The sequence below is a fragment of the Mauremys reevesii genome, linkage group 4 (genome assembly GCF_016161935.1).
Source record: "Mauremys reevesii isolate NIE-2019 linkage group 4, ASM1616193v1, whole genome shotgun sequence".
Classification (NCBI taxonomy): domain Eukaryota; kingdom Metazoa; phylum Chordata; order Testudines; family Geoemydidae; genus Mauremys; species Mauremys reevesii.
In genome coordinates, this window is record NC_052626.1 from 141653276 (window position 1) to 141670484 (window position 17209).

General features: G+C 46.5%; 1 protein-coding gene across 1 annotated transcript in view; it reads left to right on the plus strand.

The window, feature by feature from the left end:
- Positions 1 to 17209, plus strand: part of ZDHHC5 (zinc finger DHHC-type palmitoyltransferase 5) — a 41527-nt gene that overhangs the window by 742 nt on the left and 23576 nt on the right. Inside the window, exons 2-3 of the mRNA XM_039535418.1 lie at positions 12123 to 13102; positions 13416 to 13545. Of these exons, the coding sequence (XP_039391352.1) occupies positions 13442 to 13545 (104 nt within the window). The 5' untranslated portion in view covers positions 12123 to 13102; positions 13416 to 13441. The remainder of the gene's footprint in view (positions 1 to 12122; positions 13103 to 13415; positions 13546 to 17209) is intronic.

Here is a 17209-nt window from a genome sequence, read left to right on the forward strand (position 1 = left end):
TGCCCCTCCCCTCAGACCCCTCAACCCCCCACTGCCCCCTTCCTCCAGCACCCCCACCTGCACAGAGCCCGTGTCCCCCACTGCCCCTCCCCTCAGACCCTCAACCCCCCACCTGCACAGAGCCCGTGTCCCCACTGCCCCTCCTCAGACCCCTCAACCCCCGCTGCCCCTCCCCAGACCCCTCAACCCCCTCACTGCCCCCTTCTCCAGCGCCCCACCTGCACAGAGCCCGTGTCCCCACTGCCCCTCCCTCAGACCCCTCAACCCCCGCTGCCCCTCCCCAGACCCCTCAACCCCTCACTGCCCCCTTTCTCCAGCACCCCCACCTGCACAGAGCCCGTGTCCCCCACTGCCGCACCCCTCAGAGCCCTCAACCCCCGCGCTGCCCCTCCCCCCAGACCCCTCAACCCCCCTCACTGCCCCCTTTCTCCAGCGCCCCACCTGCACAGAGCCCGTGTCCCCACTGCCCCACCCCTCAGATCCTCAACCCCCATGCCCCTCCCCAGACCCCTCAACCCCCTCACTGCCCCCTTTCTCCAGCACCCCACCTGCACAGAGCCCGTGTCCCCCACTGCCCCTCCCCTCAGACCCCTCAACCCCCGTGCTGCCCCTCCCCAGACCCCTCAACCCCTCACTGCCCCCTTTCTCCAGCGCCCCACCTGCACAGAGCCCGTGTCCCCACTGCCCTTCCTCAGATCCTCAACCCCGCGCTGCCCCTCCCCAGACCCCTCAACCCCTCACTGCCCCCTTTCTCCAGCACCCCACCTGCACAGAGCCCGTGTCCCCACTGCCCTCCTCAGACCCCTCAACCCCCGCACTGCTCCTCCCCATATACACACCCTCTCAGCACTCCTTCCTCCGTCACGCTGCCCCTCCCCTCAACCCCCACACTGCCACTCCCCGCCCAGATCCCTCAACCCCCGCACTGCCCCCTTCCTCCAGTGCCCCCACCTGCACAGAGCCCGTGTCCCCCCCTGACCCTCTCCTCAACCCCCACACTGCCCCTTCCTCTCAGACCCTCAACCCCGCTGCCCCTCCCCATACAGACACCCTCTCAGCACCCCTTCCTCCGTCACGCTGCCCCTCCCCTCAACCCCCACACTGCCCCCTCCTACACACACCCTCTCAGCACCCCTTCCTCCGTCAGTGCCATGTCCCCACTGCCCCTCCCCTCAACCCCACACTGCCCCTCCCATTGCTCTCCCCTCAGACCCCTCACTGCTCTCCCCCTCAGACCCCTCAGCCCCCCCACTGCTCCTCCCCATACACACACCTTCTCAGCACCCCTTCCTCCGTCAGTGCCCGCTGCCCCCTCAACCCCCACACTGCCCCTCCCCTCAGACCCCTCAACCCCCTCACTGCCCCCTTTCTCCAGCGCCCCACCTGCACAGAGCCCGTGTCCCCACTGCCCCTCCTCAACCCCACACAGTCCCACCCCATACAGACACCTTCTCAGCACCCCTGCCCCAAGCTTGTTCCTCTTCCCACAGAGACATATCCCGCCTTACACTGGTCCTCCTGCCCCAGAGACCCCTGCCTCCACACTGCTTCTCCCCCTGTTGGCACCCCCCGCACAGAGACCCCTCTCCCCACCACCCTTGCCCCACACTGCCCCTCCACCTACAGAGAGACATTCCTCAGCACCCACAGACCCTTCCTGTATACTGATCCTCCCCCTATGGAGACACTCCACAGCACCCAAAGTCTCCTCTCCCTTCAGCACCCCATCCACCACAGTGCTTCTCCCCTACAGACAACCCCAGCATTCACAGATGCCTCTTCCCTAGTACCTCCACCCTGCCCCTCCCTACACAGGGACCTCTTCAGCACCTACACACCCTTCCCCAAACAGGGAGACATCCCCACTCCCATAGAGCCCACCCCCTAAAGAGACACCCCATAACACCCACAAAGTCCTCTGCCAAACTGCCCCTCTTCCTAAAGAGACCACACAGACCTTTGCCCCTACGTCCCCTCCCCTTTCAGTATCCCCGCCTCCATAGATTCCTCCACCACAGAGACTCCTCTCAACACCCCTGCCTCCCCCGAGATCTGGTCTCCCATAGAAGCCCTTTCTTTGTGTGTGATCTGGAGACCCCTGGTTCCCTCCCCTCATGCGTGACTCCCTTCCCCCACAGAGACTCTTTTCCCCATATATGACCTCTCCCTGCTCATTGTATCCTGTGTGTGAACCCCTATTCAGAATGATTCTCCTGCTGATTCTCTCCACCCTGCAGCCCTCCTTCCTTGTATTGAATTCCGTCACCCATGTGCAACCCTCCTTTCCCCTATCCCCCTTTATTCTGGTGTGGACCCTTACTATCTTTTGAGTCTGACTTTGCCACTATAACCCCACTTGTGATCCCTAATTAATTAATTTCCCTGGCTTTACATCCCTATTCGCTAGCCAGCACATCTATATTTCCACTCCTGTTGCCTCCATCCCTGGATTGTATGCCATGTTCCCTGGTGTACCGCCACTCTTCACCACCCCTTCTCCCCTCTTGGATTATTTGTTAGTCTCTAAGGTGCCACAAGGACTCCTTGTTGTTTTTGCTGATACAGACTAACATGGCTCCCACTCTGAAACAATGTTCACTTGTGCAAGTCCTGTTTCCTGGTCTTGGAATCCCCATTTCCCTGAATTCAATTCTTCCCCCAACTGGATTATAGTGCCTTCCCTGCATAAAACCTGTTTTCTCTCTCTTGGAGTTCCCCTACCCTTTGCATGAAAAGAAAAGGTGTTATTTTAGGATTTGGAGACCCAAGTTCAGTTCTCAGCTCCATCACAGACTCCCTGGGTGACCATGGGTGAGTCACTTAGCCTCTCTGTGCTTCAATTCTCATCTGTAAAATTGGGGTAATAGCACTTCCCTACCTCACAGGGTGATGGGGGGGCCAGATAACAGGGTGCCCAGACAGCAAGTATGAAAAATTGGGACTGTGTGTGTGGGGGTAATAGGCGCCTATATAAGAAAAAGCCCCGAATATCAGGATTGTCCCTATAAAATTGGGACATCTGGTCACCCTACCAGATAAGTACCTAAAATAGACTTCTCAGATAGTTGCCCTGTATTATATACCCATAGATCAGAAAAGTTACCACTCATCCACCTGAGTAAATGTCAGTTGCATCCACTTCCAAATTTCTTTACCCCAATATAGATTACAATTACAGCCCCAAAAGGAACCTACAATTCACCCCATTCTAATAAACTCAGGCTAATGACCCCTTCCTGGGTAAACCTGGGTTAGTGTGTGTGTGGGGGCGGGGGGTTTAAAGTTACTTGTCCAAGGACAGCTTGGACCTCGACTGAGGTAGTTTTTGCTATTGCCGGTAGGATATTTTTGTATAATAAAGTGTATATTTTGTCAAAGATTAATATCTGAGCTGAGATGCACTGACTGTTATGTCCCACTATGATTGAAAATCTAGCATCCCAACTTTGTTTACAGGCCGCTTCTGTCTTATGCGGCACTTTGGGTAGAGTGCAGCATGGATCAGTCACACACACAAGCATTTTCCAGCATGCACCATGGATGCCATCAAATGGGGCAATGAACTAACTGGCAAGCACGTTAGTTTTGTGCTGTTGTTGGTGGCATTTACAAAATAACTGAAAAATTACCCCCCAAGGGAACTATGTGTAAAATCCAAATGATTCCTTGCTCTGAATATTGCCACCTATCTCTGTAAATCTAAATTATGCCCTGCTCTGTGTCACCCCTTCTCTGTGTAAATCCAAATGATACCCTGCCCTGTATATTACTGCTCTGTCTAAATCCAAATTGCCTTCCTATATGAACTCTTGGAAGTCGTAGATCGTTCTCTGAAAACATCCACTCAGTGTGCAGCGGTGGTCAAAAAAAGAACAGAATGTTGGGAATTATTAAGAGAGGGATAGATAATAAGACAGAAAATATCATATTGCCTTTATATAAATCCATGGTATGCCCATATCTTGAATACTGCGTGCAGATGTGGTTGCTCCATCTCAAAAAGGATATATTAGAATTGGAAAAGGTTCAGAAAAGGGCAACAAAAATGATCGGGGTATGGAACAGCTGCCATATGAGGAGAGATTAATAAGACTGGGACTTTTCAGCTTGGAAAAGAGACGACTAACGGGGGATATGATGGAAGTCTATAAAATCATGACTGGTGTGGAGAAAGTAAATGAGGAAGTGTTATTTATTCCTCATACCACAAGAACTAGGGGTCACCAAATGAAATTAATAAGCAGCAGGTTTAAAACAAACGGAAATATTTTTACACACAACGCACAGTCAACCTGTGGAAGTCTTTGCCAAAGGATGTTGTGAAGGCCAAGACTATAACAGCGTCCCAAAAAAGAACTAGAAAAGTTCATGGAGGATATATCCATCAGTGGCTATTAGCTGAGATGGACAGGGATGGTGTCCCTAGGCTCTGTGTGCCAGAAGCTGGGAATGGGTGACGGAATGGATCACTTGATGATTACCTGTTCTGGTCATTCCCTTTGGGGCACCTGGCATTGGCCACTGTCAGAAGACATGATACTGGGCTAGATGGATCTTTGGCCTGATCTAGCATGGTTATTCTTATGCTGGGATGGGAGATTTACATGGTGTTTTTAAATAGGCCAGTCCAGTGGCCAGAAAGACACAGCCAATCCAGACCAAGGCTCTCTCACTTCACCAAAAGAAGTACATCACTTCTGTTACAAAAGCCTTTGGTTTCCAGCTGGGAGAGATGCTAATGGAATCTGAAAGGAGTTCCAGACAGCACCTCTGCAGGGAAGGTCATCTATGAAACATAAAGCCCTTTGTTTTCAGTTTTTACCTAACATTTCCCAGATTTTACCAAAGCTATTTTTTTACCAATATTCACCTGAAATTTGGACCACTTTAGTACAGTGTACATGAAATTCCTGATTATTTTAAGGAAATCCAATGCATTAGATGTAGGTGTATTTATGTTAATAAATTAGTCTAAGTATAAATGTAAAGCAAAGTAATGGAGGATACGCAAAAACCTACACATGCGTATATGTACTTGCTGTTAATGGGCAGTTCCTAAAATACACCATAGCATTAAACTGCTTTTACTTTCAATACTTCTACTTTTTTCTTTTTGTTGCTTTTTTCTGTCCTCCCAATTAATATGTATGAAAATCAGTGCAAAGAAATAACTTCACTTTTTTGGGTAATAGTGAGATGAATATTAGGGGTAATATTCATCTCACTATTACCCAAAAAAGTGAAGTTATTTCTTTGCACTGATTTTCATACATATTAATTTTTTTGTAATAAACACTGAGAAATTCTGAACAAAATAACAACTGAAAATGAAGGGCCTTGACATTACAGAACCTGGGTAAGTGAAAGGCATCTTTTCATTAAAGACAAATATATTATATAGATAGATTCAGATGTAACCTACAGATAAAAATTAACAAAGTTAAATGCAAAATTAGTCCTGTATTAATGCAACTGTAGGGTTGTACAGCTCAGAATCAGAGTCAGGAAATATAAATATTAAGATTCCCATAGCAACATTAACTTGGGCACACTGTTCATATGAAATATCTTCTTTGTACTGAGTTAGCCTCCAGACAGCCCAATTAGGAATCAGGGCCCTATTCTACTAGGCACTGTAATTAAATAACAAACAAAAAAAGCCCCTGTATCAAAGAGCTTATCATTTTAAATCAATTTTCTTCTCCTGTTTTTCTTAGAGAATATGTTAAAAAAAAAAACAAAAAAAAAAACACCGAATAGAAAATATTACACACAAGCTGTTAATATTGCCAGGGGTTGGCAAAACTTTATTTTTGCATTTCCTTATGTGCAGTGCCTACTATAAGACCTAAAATTTGCACCGGTGGTTGTTTTATGCATTTCATTTTCTATATTTTTTTTTTAAAGAGGAGGAAAAGGAGGGGTAAAAGTCTTACTCCAGAGGTAATAGGCACAGTGTGCCGGCCTAGCTGCTGCTACTACTACTGTACTAGTAAACCCATATAGCCCTGCTTTCCAGCTACAGATCTCAAAGTGCTTTACAAAGGAGAGCAAGTATTATCCCCGTTTCACAGATGAGGCACATAGGTGAAATGTCTTGCCCAAGATGTCACAGTGACTCCAGTTGCAGAGTCAGGAATAAAACCCACATCTCCTGCCTCAGTCCTATCCACACAATCAGACTGCCTATCAGAAGCACCAATCACTGGCTGCAACAATGCACATATGGACTATGCTTCCATAGAAGTGTGAACTCCCAAAAAACAGACCTTGTCCAGCTGAGGATTTAAAGGTGTGATGTTACACCTTCTAAAATCCAGCCACCTAACTCAGTCTAACATCACACACCTTTAAATTCTAGTCTAGACCTAGTTACATTTTTTACTCTAGAAAAAATAATTTTAGGCCAAGATCAAACACGGAAAATTTCAGCCTCAAATGATACTGTTCAGGGACATTCACATGTGAGTGAAAACAGGAAGTTCTAGATGAAACCATTTACTACAAATAATCACCTGCAAGCAAACCTTGTAAATACAGAAGAGGCCTTTCCCCCTGAATCCACAAGTGATAGGGTGGGTTGGGTGAAGTTTAATGTATTAAAATTTTATTTTGGGGTGTTTCTTAAAAGCAGGTATCAGAATACACAAAATATCGGAAAACCATTTGGGAGTTTATATATACCCTGCTACCTCGATATAACGCTACCCAATATAACACAAATTTGGATATAATGCGGTAAAGCAGTGCTCCGGGCGGGGGGGGCTGCACATTCCGGCGGATCAAAGCAAGTTCAGTATAACACGGTTTCACCTATAACGCGGTAAGAGTTTTTGGCTCCCAAGGACAGCGTTATATTGAGGTAGAGGTGTGTGTGTGTATATATATATATGTGTGTGTGTGTGTGTGTGTGTGTGTATATGTATATATATATAATGTATAAGCTCCCAGATGACTTTCCAATATTTTGTGTATTCTGATAATATGAAGAGCTTCGCTCATGGGTAACACTCATCCTAAACTCATGCCAATAAAACCTTTTTCTTATTTAAGAACAGCCAAACTGGGTCAGACCAATGATTCATCTAGCTCACTATACTGTCCTCTGATTGTGGCCATTTATTCAGAGGAAATAAAACGAACAGGGCAGTTATCAAGTGAGCCATTCCCTGGCATCCAGTACTAGCATCTGGCAATCAGAGGCTTAACCACCTTGGTTAATAGCCATTGATGGACCTATCCTATATTAACTTATCTAATTGTTTTTTGAACCCAGTTATAGTTTTGTCCTTTATGACATCCCTTGGCAATGAGTTCCACAGGTTGACAGTGTATTTCTTTTGTTTGTTTTAAACATGGTGCCTATTAATTTCATCAGGTGACCTCTGGTTCTTGTGTCATGTGAAGGGGTAGATAACACTTCCCTATTCACTTTCTCCACACCATTCATGATTTTATAGATCTCTAATATATTCCCCCCTTAGTCCTCTCTTTTCCAAGCTGAACAGTGTCCCAGTCTTTTTTTTCTCTCTTTCATTTGGAAGCTGCTCCATACCCTAACCGTTTTTGTTGCCCTTCTCTGTATCTTTTACAATTCTTTATATATATATATATATATAATTTATTTGAGATAGGCAACCAGAACTGCATGCAGTATTCAAGGTGTGGGCGTACCATGAATTTATATAGTGGCATTATGATATTTTTTGTCTTATTATCTATCTCTTTCCTAATGGTTCCTCACATTCTGTTAGCATTTTTTGACTGCCGCTGCACATTGAGTGGATGTTTTCAGAGAACTGTCCATGATTTCAAGATCTCTTTCTTGTGAGGTGACAGCTAATTTAGACCCCATCATTTTATATGTATAGCTGAGATTATATTTTCCAATGTGCATTATTTTGCATTTATCAACATTGAATTTAATCTGCCATTTTGTTGCCCAGTCACTCAGTTTTGAGAGATCCTTTTGTAGCTCTTCGCAGTCTGTCAGTACAGATCCCTGGGGGACACCATTATTTACCTCTCTTCATTCTGAAAACAGACCATTTATTCCTACCCTTTGTTTCCTATCTTTTAACCGGTTTTATCAGTCCATGAGAGGACCTTCCCTCTTATCCCATGACAGCTTACTTTGCTTAAGAGCCTTTGGTGAGGGGCCTGGTGAAAGGCTTTCTGAAAATCTAAGTACACTATATCCACTGGATCCTCCTTGTTCACACGCTTGTTGCCCCCCTCAAAGAATTCTAGTAGATTGGTGAGCCATGATTTCCCTTTACAAAGCCATGTTGACTCTTCCCCAACAAATTATGTTCATCCATGTGACTTACAATTTTGTTCTTTACTAGAGTTTCAACTGGTTTGCCCGGTACTGAAGTCAGGCTTACTGACTTGTAATTGCCGGAATCACGTCTGGAGCCCTTTTTAAAAATTGGTGTCACATTAGCTATCCTCCAGTCATCTGGTACAGAAGCTGATTTAAATGATAGGTAACAGACTCCAGTTAGTAGTTCTGCAATTTTTGATCCTTTTCCTTCAACTCTTCTGGGTGGATGCCATCTGGTCCTGGTACTTATACTAAGGCTGTGAGTTAACGTCAAGTCACACATTCCGTCCGTGACTCCGTGACCTTCTGCACGCAGCAGCCTGGCGCTGGCATCCCTCTTGCTCTCCTAGGTGGGGTGTGTGGTGGCCAGCCTGCTGCCTGTGCAGCTCCGCAGCCTCCTTGCCCAGCTCCCATTAGCCACAGTTCCCGGCGCTCTGGGGCTGGGCAGCTCTGGCTTCTGGGGCAGGCAGAGCTGCCTGGAGGCCATGCCTCTGCCAGGAGCTGAGCGAGGAGCTGGCGGGGGGGGGGGCCGCGCTCCAACCTGCTGGCCGCCAATCCCCACCCCCCACCCCCCCAGCACCACCCCACCCCCCAGGCGGGCCTGCCTGGGCTGCCAGCCTCCCCCCCGCCCTGCCCGCCCCCCGGTCCCCACCCAGCCGCCATGGTGCCCCGGGCTGCCCTCCCAGCATCTGCGGGCCCACCCAGGCTGCTCTCCCCCCAGATTTAGTCAGGGGTATATAGTAGAAGTCATGGACAGGTCACGGGCCTTGAATTTTTGTTTACTTTTACTAAAAATACCCGTAGCCTTACTTATTACTGTTTAGTTTATCATTTTATTCCAAAACCACCTCTAATGACACCTCAATCTGGGACAGTTCCTCACATTTGTCACTTAAAAAGATTGGCTCAGGTTTGGGAATCTTCCTCACATCCTCAGCCGTCAAGACGGATGCAAAGAATTCCTTTAGTTTCTCTGCAATGGCCTTATTGTCCTTGAGTGCTCTTTTAGCATCTCGATCATCCAGTGACTCTACTGGTTGTTTAGCAGGTTTCCTGCTTCTAATGTACTTAAACATTTTTTGCTATTACTTTTTGAGTCTTTGGCTAGCTGTTCTTCAAATTCTTTTTTGTTGTCCTAATTATATTTTTACACTTCATTTGCCAGAGTTTATGCTCCTTTCTATTTTCTTCACTAGGATTTAACTTCCACTTTTTAAAGGATGCCTTTTTGCCTCTCATTACTTTTTTTACTTTGGTTAGCCACTGGTGACACTTTTTGGTTCTCTTATTATGTTTTTTAATTTGGGGTATGCATTTAAGTTGAGTCTCTATTATGGTGTCTTTAAAAAGTTTCCCTGTGGCTTGCAGGGATTTCACTTTTAGCCCTGTACCTTTTAATTTCTGTTTAACTAACCTCCTCATTTTTGTATAGTTCCCCTTTCTGAAATTAAATGCTACAGTGTTGGGCTGCTGTGATGTTTTCCCTGCCACAGGGGTGTAAAATTTAATTATATTATGGTCACTATTACCAAGCAGACCAGCTATATTCACCTCTTGGACCAGATCCTGTTGATTTAGGACTAAATCAAGAATTGTCACTCCTCTTGTGGGAGGACTAGCTACTCCAAGAAGCAGTCATTTAAGGTGTAAAGGAACTTTCTCTCTGCATCCCATCCTGAGGTGTCGTACCCAGTCAATATTGGGACAGTTGAAATTCTTAAGTTTGGATGACAAATTTAAAAAGGGAATAGGGTCAATTATGTGACTAGCTTCTTTATTTTAATAAAATTATCAATTCAGATGCCAGTGGAAGGGAGAGGCTGATCTCCTGGGCTGGCCAGTGCATCTCTATTCAGAAATGGAAGAAATGTAACAGGCATGTCATGGGGTACAAAGGCAGAGGATGGTGAAAAGAGTGCAGTTTGGAGGTTTAACTTCTCCAAATGAGTTGTAGATTTACACTAACCAAGGGTAGACTGGATGGCTGAGGGGGTTAGGAATTGAGTACAGGGCCTTTCCTCTGTAAGCTGCTGTTTTGGATATGTTCTTGGGATAGTAGTTACAAAACACCCTTGCCCTATTATTTACTGTTTGTGTTAATGTAGTACCCAGGAGCCCTTATCATGGACCAGAACCCCATTGTTCTAAGTGCTGTACAAACACAACAAAAAGTTGGTCCCTATCCCAGAGAACTTAGGGTTATTTGGTGGCCTATCCCATGTAAACTGAGTTGAGATTTCTGCCTTAATTTGCACTGCGATAGATAACCACATCATGCAAACCACCACTGTATTTTGCAAAACAGCGCAGACTAGGGAATTGGTCATGGAGACAGAACTCCCCTCTCCTCCCCAGTAAGCTGATCTCCACAAGCATTCTACTTGTAATGCTTGTACCATTGTATTACAGGAAGTTAAACAGAAACAGCAATGATTAGCAGTGGCAATGGAAATAAGTAGTGAAATGTTGTGAAATCATTACAAATTGTTTCTCTAGCATGGTGAATGTGCACTCTTCTTTACAAAGAATAGAGTAAGTCGCGTTCCTTGCCGTGTAGGTCTGATAGTCTTGGAGTGATGAGATACAGGGCAGCAGTTCAGACAAGGGGTGGAGAGACTTGTGGGGAGGAAAACACAATGGGAAAGATTTCTCAGAGAAATGGATTTTAAGGAGAGACAGGGCTCCTGGCAAACAGGAAGAGTGAAACTGTTCAGGCATCTAAGAGGAAGTGTAGTGGAAGACCCAAAGCAGAGAAGGAAGAGGTGATGAAAGGAGGAGTAATGAGAGAACATTGGGAGGAGCTGTAATGAATAAGTGGGTGTGAGAAGAGGACAAAATTAGAATAGTGAGTAGGCATCTTGCAGATGAGAAGAGAGAGCTTGAATTTGATGAGGTGGAGAGAATGAGAAATAATGGAGGGATTTATGGTGGCCTAAAGGGGGAAAGGTGAGAGGTGGAAGAGAAGGTGGTCCTGGAAGTGGAGGTGAGAGATGAACGAGATGTGGTGAAAGGTGCGGGTGGTGGGGTTAGCAAAGAAAGGGCAGATCCTGGTGATATCAGAGAGGAAGAAACAGGACATAGAGGGAATGGGGGTGTGGAGGGAAGAGTTGAAGATGCTGCTGTGGTGGTGAGCTGGGGAAACTGTGACAGTGGAGTTGCCTGTGAGGATAGAAGAGGGAGGCAGTGGAGAAGGATTGGAAGGGAAGATGAAATATTCAGTGTTGAGTGATTGGGTTGGATGAGAAAGTAGGAGCAGCTGGAGATGAGAGATTGGACAAAGCAGAACAGTGATTACTCTGTGCTGGGGAAAGGGGGATATAGGCCTATGCTGAAGACCTTAAAAACAAAATCAATTCCCAAAGTCTGATAGAACACTTATTTGTATGCATCTTTAAAATTTGCAGCCTTATTCAGTGGAACGTCCTTTCAGATATGTTGGCTGTCCTGTTACAGTAGATAACTAACTATCAGCCAGTTAACATGCTTAAGGCAGTCAGTTAGTGACTAAAAATAAGTTTCTCTCTCAGTGAGAGTTGTGTATCATTTTCCAATTATGCAGATGTAGAAACTGAGTCTCAGAGATGTTAACTGACATGCCCAAGCCTATAGAGTGAGTCTGTTTCAGAGTTGGGTGAGAGCGCAACATCTCTTGATCACCAACCTAGACCATGTTTTCCTCTTCAAACTAATGCTTATATAGTACCTTGAAGATGCAGAGTGCATTATTAATATTAAATATGTTAAATGGTTATTTTTCCTGACTTCCCTTGTTAATTGTTTTTTTTTTCTCCCCTAGATAAAGCGTGGAGTTCCAGATGTCAAGTTTTAATTATTTTATGATTTTTTTAACAAATATGGATTGAGGAATGGTTTTATATGGGGGAGGGAGATGAAAATGGAGCAGCTTGGAACAGACTTAGATTCCCAGGCCATGGGTGAGAAGGGCCCAGTCAGCATTGTTTTAATTATCAGTTGCATTCTGGCGTTTTAACAGAATTGTCTGAAAACTTTCAAGTCTCACCTCACCTGCTCAGGATTTTGTGGAGACCATCACCACAGAAAGGATTTGAAATTCAACTTTGTTCATAAAAACCAAGTGGAAACTAGAGTTTTGGGTGTCATACAAAAGGGAACAAATAGGAAGAGGACGAAAACGCACAAGCCAACTGACTTCACCCTCCAACCCCCCCTTTCAAAGAAAAGGATTTACAGCTCAACCTCGCACCAGCTGTTACCCAGCTTTAGCCGTCAAGAGAGAAATAAATAAAATTAAACAACCACCGCTAGCCAGCCTCAGATCCTGGTGAAATCAGGGAGTGTGTTTCTGCGACTGCCTCGGGTGAGGGGGAGGAGAGGGCCAAGCAGTGTGAGGAAGACAAGCACATTGTTTCAGGATAACCCCGTCCACCTGAGCGGTGACTGGAGGAGACTGCTGGATACCAGGAACAGATTAAAAAGGAAAAGGAGAGGAGGCTACCTTGGGATTTTGGTGTGGGTTTTTTCAAAGAGATCTAATGGCGGCATATTCCTGAGTTGGTCACCTTTCCCGGAGTACTCACCGGGGTGGAAAGGACTTCCTCAGCTTGGCTTCCCTCCATGTGCTGCAGAGTTCTGCAACTTCCATTTGCCACTTTCCCCACCCTAACTTATAAAATCTCTTTGCCTCTACTTTTGAAGCCAGCCTTTGCCACAAGCTGCTTGGGGAGGTGCTTCTGCACCTGTAGTTTGGCTGCTCCCAGCTGTCGTGTTCCAGCAGTAGTTTAAACTGGAATTCAGGTTCCTATTTTATTTTTTAAATCTCCTTCTGTACATCCCCAAACTCTCAGGGAGCAGCGTGGACTCCCTTGGCTGTGTTCTTGGGCCTCTCCCTTCAGGAATCGGTGTGGATCCTTCCTCTGGATTATTTCCTCCTGCCTTCTGCTCCATTTGGATCACTCTCTAAGTGTATTTCAGGAAGTTGGGTAACTGCTTACCCCCACGGCTTCTCCCTCCCGTCTTCCCCCTCTGCCCCCCTCCTCCTCCTTTCTGAAGGTCCCCTCCCCCTTTTCGTGTCCATTCTGACTCCAGTTGGGCCTGGGCTATGCTGCAGGGCGGATCCCCCACCAGAGCTCCAACATGCCAGCAGCATCTGGAAAGAGATTCAAACCCAGCAAATACGTCCCGGTCTCAGCTGCTGCCATCTTCCTAGTGGGAGCCACCACCCTCTTCTTTGCCTTCACGTGAGTTACAAATAGTTTGCCAGGTATGGGAAGCTGGGCCTGCTGACAAAGTGACTTGGGGCTACCTAAGACATCAAATTGGCCCCTTACTCTACTATGACTGAGTGTGGAGGTCAGATCTGGGCAGGGGGAGAGGTAAGGTGATTTGATACAGGAGTTAATCTCTTGTCAGGAGCCTGCTGAAGAGATGGGAGGGGATGATGCCTTTTTGAATCTAAAGTCTGGGCTCTGCAATTGTGCTTTTTAGTGTCAGAGTGGCCCCCAACCAGCCCCACCACCTCAGCTGGGTTCAGATACATTTTATTTGGCTTTTCCAGTCAAGATGAAGTCAGAGGAAATGGCACACACTGAATCCTATCCAGTTGCCAGAGCAAGGTGCCTTGTAGCTGTTGAGCCACAATTCTCAGCTTCTTGCTGTCTTTGTACATTTGGAATAACACACAAGCCTTAGCCCAAGGATCATATTACAAATCATCCTGTGTGTGAATAGTGGCCCCATGTGACCTCTGTATCTGTGATGAATCTGGAAGAGTTTTCATATATTGGGGATAACCAAAGCCACAGGCAGTTTTTTGGATCCAGGAAGGATGGTAATAGTGTGTGTATAATAATTATTTAGAGAGTTAACAGAATTGACTTGGAAGATACAAGGGAAAGTCCAAGGAATAATGCCCATTGACTCCCACACAGCCCCTCCCCATCTGGTTCACTCACTGCAGTTAATCTGAGATTTTACCTGAGAGTGGTCTGAGGGGTTCAGTATCTCTGGAATGGGACTTGATTTACCTGTGGGATTGGGAAATAACCATGTCAGGGGTTGATGAGTAAGGATGGTGATAGATAATCATGCTGAATACTGTTAGGCATGGGAGAGCGTTGAGATATAATAGTGCTGGTTGATGTGACAGGGCTAGGGGATGCCTGTGCCATGCAGTGATGTTACAGGAGAATCATGCCCCATGTTCACCTCTCAGCTGTGAGGGGCCTTGGATTGTGGTGGGCATCAACCTATTTTTTCTGGTGGGGTAAGTTTTTCTGGGGTTGGGTTCTTTTCATCCTCATCTGGGGCAGAGCTCACTACGTTCTGGTTTCAGTGTCAGGCAGAATAAGACCTGAAGGCCTGGGAAGGACCCATCTTATTTGAGTTGTTGCTGTTCCCATCTCATCCCCCATTCTTGGAAGAGTGGCTTGATTCTAAGCTGTGAGAGTTAGAACTGAATAGCTCAGGTGCCCTTGACCTTTAAGACTCTGCATATTATACACTGCATGTAGGGTGTGGCTGTGGCTCTTCTAAATACTAGGGTATGCAGGAACCCCAGACCACATGAATGAGAGAGTCTCTCTAATTCCATTCAGTAAAATAGCAGTACACATGTGACTTCTGAGGGATTAAAGCTAGCGCAGGGAGTGGGGAAGAGGGAATGATCTGTGTGCTGGAGAGGCTCATTGTCAAAGCAATGAGATGTTGCCTCTTTGCTGAAGCCTCTGTACTATTCAGGCCACCCTTGGGTTTTCTCTCCAGTGCCTGCTGGTAACCACATGTGAGGGGTTCTGGGAGTGTTAGAATTATCCCAGTATTGTATTAGAAATATCCGGATTTTTGATGTGAAGTGAAATCTTGCCATTGTTAGGGCTTGGTCCCATTGTAGAGGGGAGGAGGAAAGCGCATTGGGTGCTCAGATGCCCACTTTTTTCAGGGTGGACTTTTTAGTTCAGCTCCCTCTGGTTGACCATCTGGCCCCACCTCTGGCTTTAATCTTGCTGAGAATTGAGAATGGCTCCTTCTCTCTTTCAGCCTCCGTGGAGTGGGGGAAGTGGTTGTGAAGCTTCAGCCACTGAGCAAAGATTAGTCAGGTACTCAGGATAGACAGGGCTCAAACATACCAAATATAGACTAGTCGAGACTGATGCAGAAGAGACGTGTCCCTTTAGAACCTACCCAACTCCAGTGGAGACAACTGTCAATCAAGCGCTTCTTCCCCTCCCTGCCTGGGTGGATGCTGGGGCATCTTCAGGGGTCCCTCCTCTTCCCAGTGCCTCTCAAACACTAGCTGCTCTGATGTCTGGTCTTTTGGAGCACATCTACCAGATGGCATGAGTGAGGAGCTGCCTCTGGGAATGGAGGGGCAGCTGAGAAATGCACTTAGCTCCGTTCATGAGTTGACTTGCTGTTGCTGAGAGTCTTTTATTAAGCCTTGGGCAAGAATTTCCCCTGATGGGCGTTACTACCTGAACCCTAGCTTTGAACTGGAGGAGCCACTAATATTGGCTGGCAAAGGGTTTGATTAGTGTTGGGCATGGGCGGTGGGGGGAACCTCACTTTGGGTGGCTGAGGAGGCAGTGTGTTACTCAGCATCCTGGAGTCCAGGGAGATTACTAATGAACCCAGGAAGCTGAATAGCACATAATCTCTCCTCAGCCACCCCAGAACCTGCATGGGGCATAATAAAGAGCAAAAATTTCTCCCGCCAAACCCGCAACCTGGGTCCCATGGCAGCGGCTGCACCAGGGGAGACAGGCTCCCCTGGCCTATTATACCCGCTGCCCATGGTGCTATGGGCAAACACCTTAGATTGTTCAATAGAGGCGTGAAAAGAGAAGGGCAGGGCATGCTTTTTCCCCGCTTGCTACTTCATCATAAAGCTGTAGAGCTGGAAGCGCGGTTGGAGAGTACTGAAGGACGATGTATCTAGATAGGGAGGGTAGTGCTGGCTTGATTGCTCCCCAGTGTGATTTGGGGTGACAGACATTTTGTCCAGTAGCCCTCAGAATTCCCAGCATAGGGACTCAAGGCATCTATTTAATCAGACATGCTTTAGTATATCCACTTTGACTCAGGTGCTGAGGAGTGAAAGGAAGACAACACCCTTGCCATTTTGGGCTGTAAAATATCATCCCCTGACAAGTAAATTGATTGATGGTGCCAGCCAGGTCGTGTAGTAGTGTGTGCAAAACGGGGAAAGAATTGGGGGTTGCCCTCCAGATTTGTACTCTCTCCGTGAGTTGACATTTGTGGCATTTCCATGCTGGAATAAGATGCACAGTCTGTTTTTCCCATCATTGTGATGTGTAGCATCTCACTGTGGTGCAGAAGAGTGTAAAAGTAGGAGAAAAGGGGGCAGTCCCCACCAGTCTGTGAGCCAGCAGCTGGACAGGTGTGAAAAATCACTGAGTATAAGAGTGAGCGCCCTTCTCCCACTAGATCTTCTTCTCACAGGGCTGCAAGCTGCAAAGCGATTACTTAAACACCTGCACTGTTGAGCAGGTTTGTTCAGGATGGAAATACCTGGGCAGAGTCATTTAATTGTAGGTCAGTTGAAGTTGTTTAACCTACTTTACAGCGTCAGATTAAAACTCAAAGCACCGCCAGACAGGAGCACAGCTCAGAGAGGCCAAAACAGTACATTGCCAGTCAGATTATTGAGGGCTATGTTGTATTGTTTCCTTCAGCTTAGAGACCTAGTCCCCTCTTGATCCTTTTTTTTTTTTTTTTTAAAACACAGCTGCTTGAGTGGGAGGGGGTGGAAAGGAACATAAGGCTGCAAATCTGATTTTACTCTCACTTGATAACAATTCTTGAGATTGAATCATTGTCCTTGTATTTTCCCTCCTCTGTCACTTGTGAGCTGCCTGGTTTGTGGCTACAGAGAGGTCCCCTCCCCTT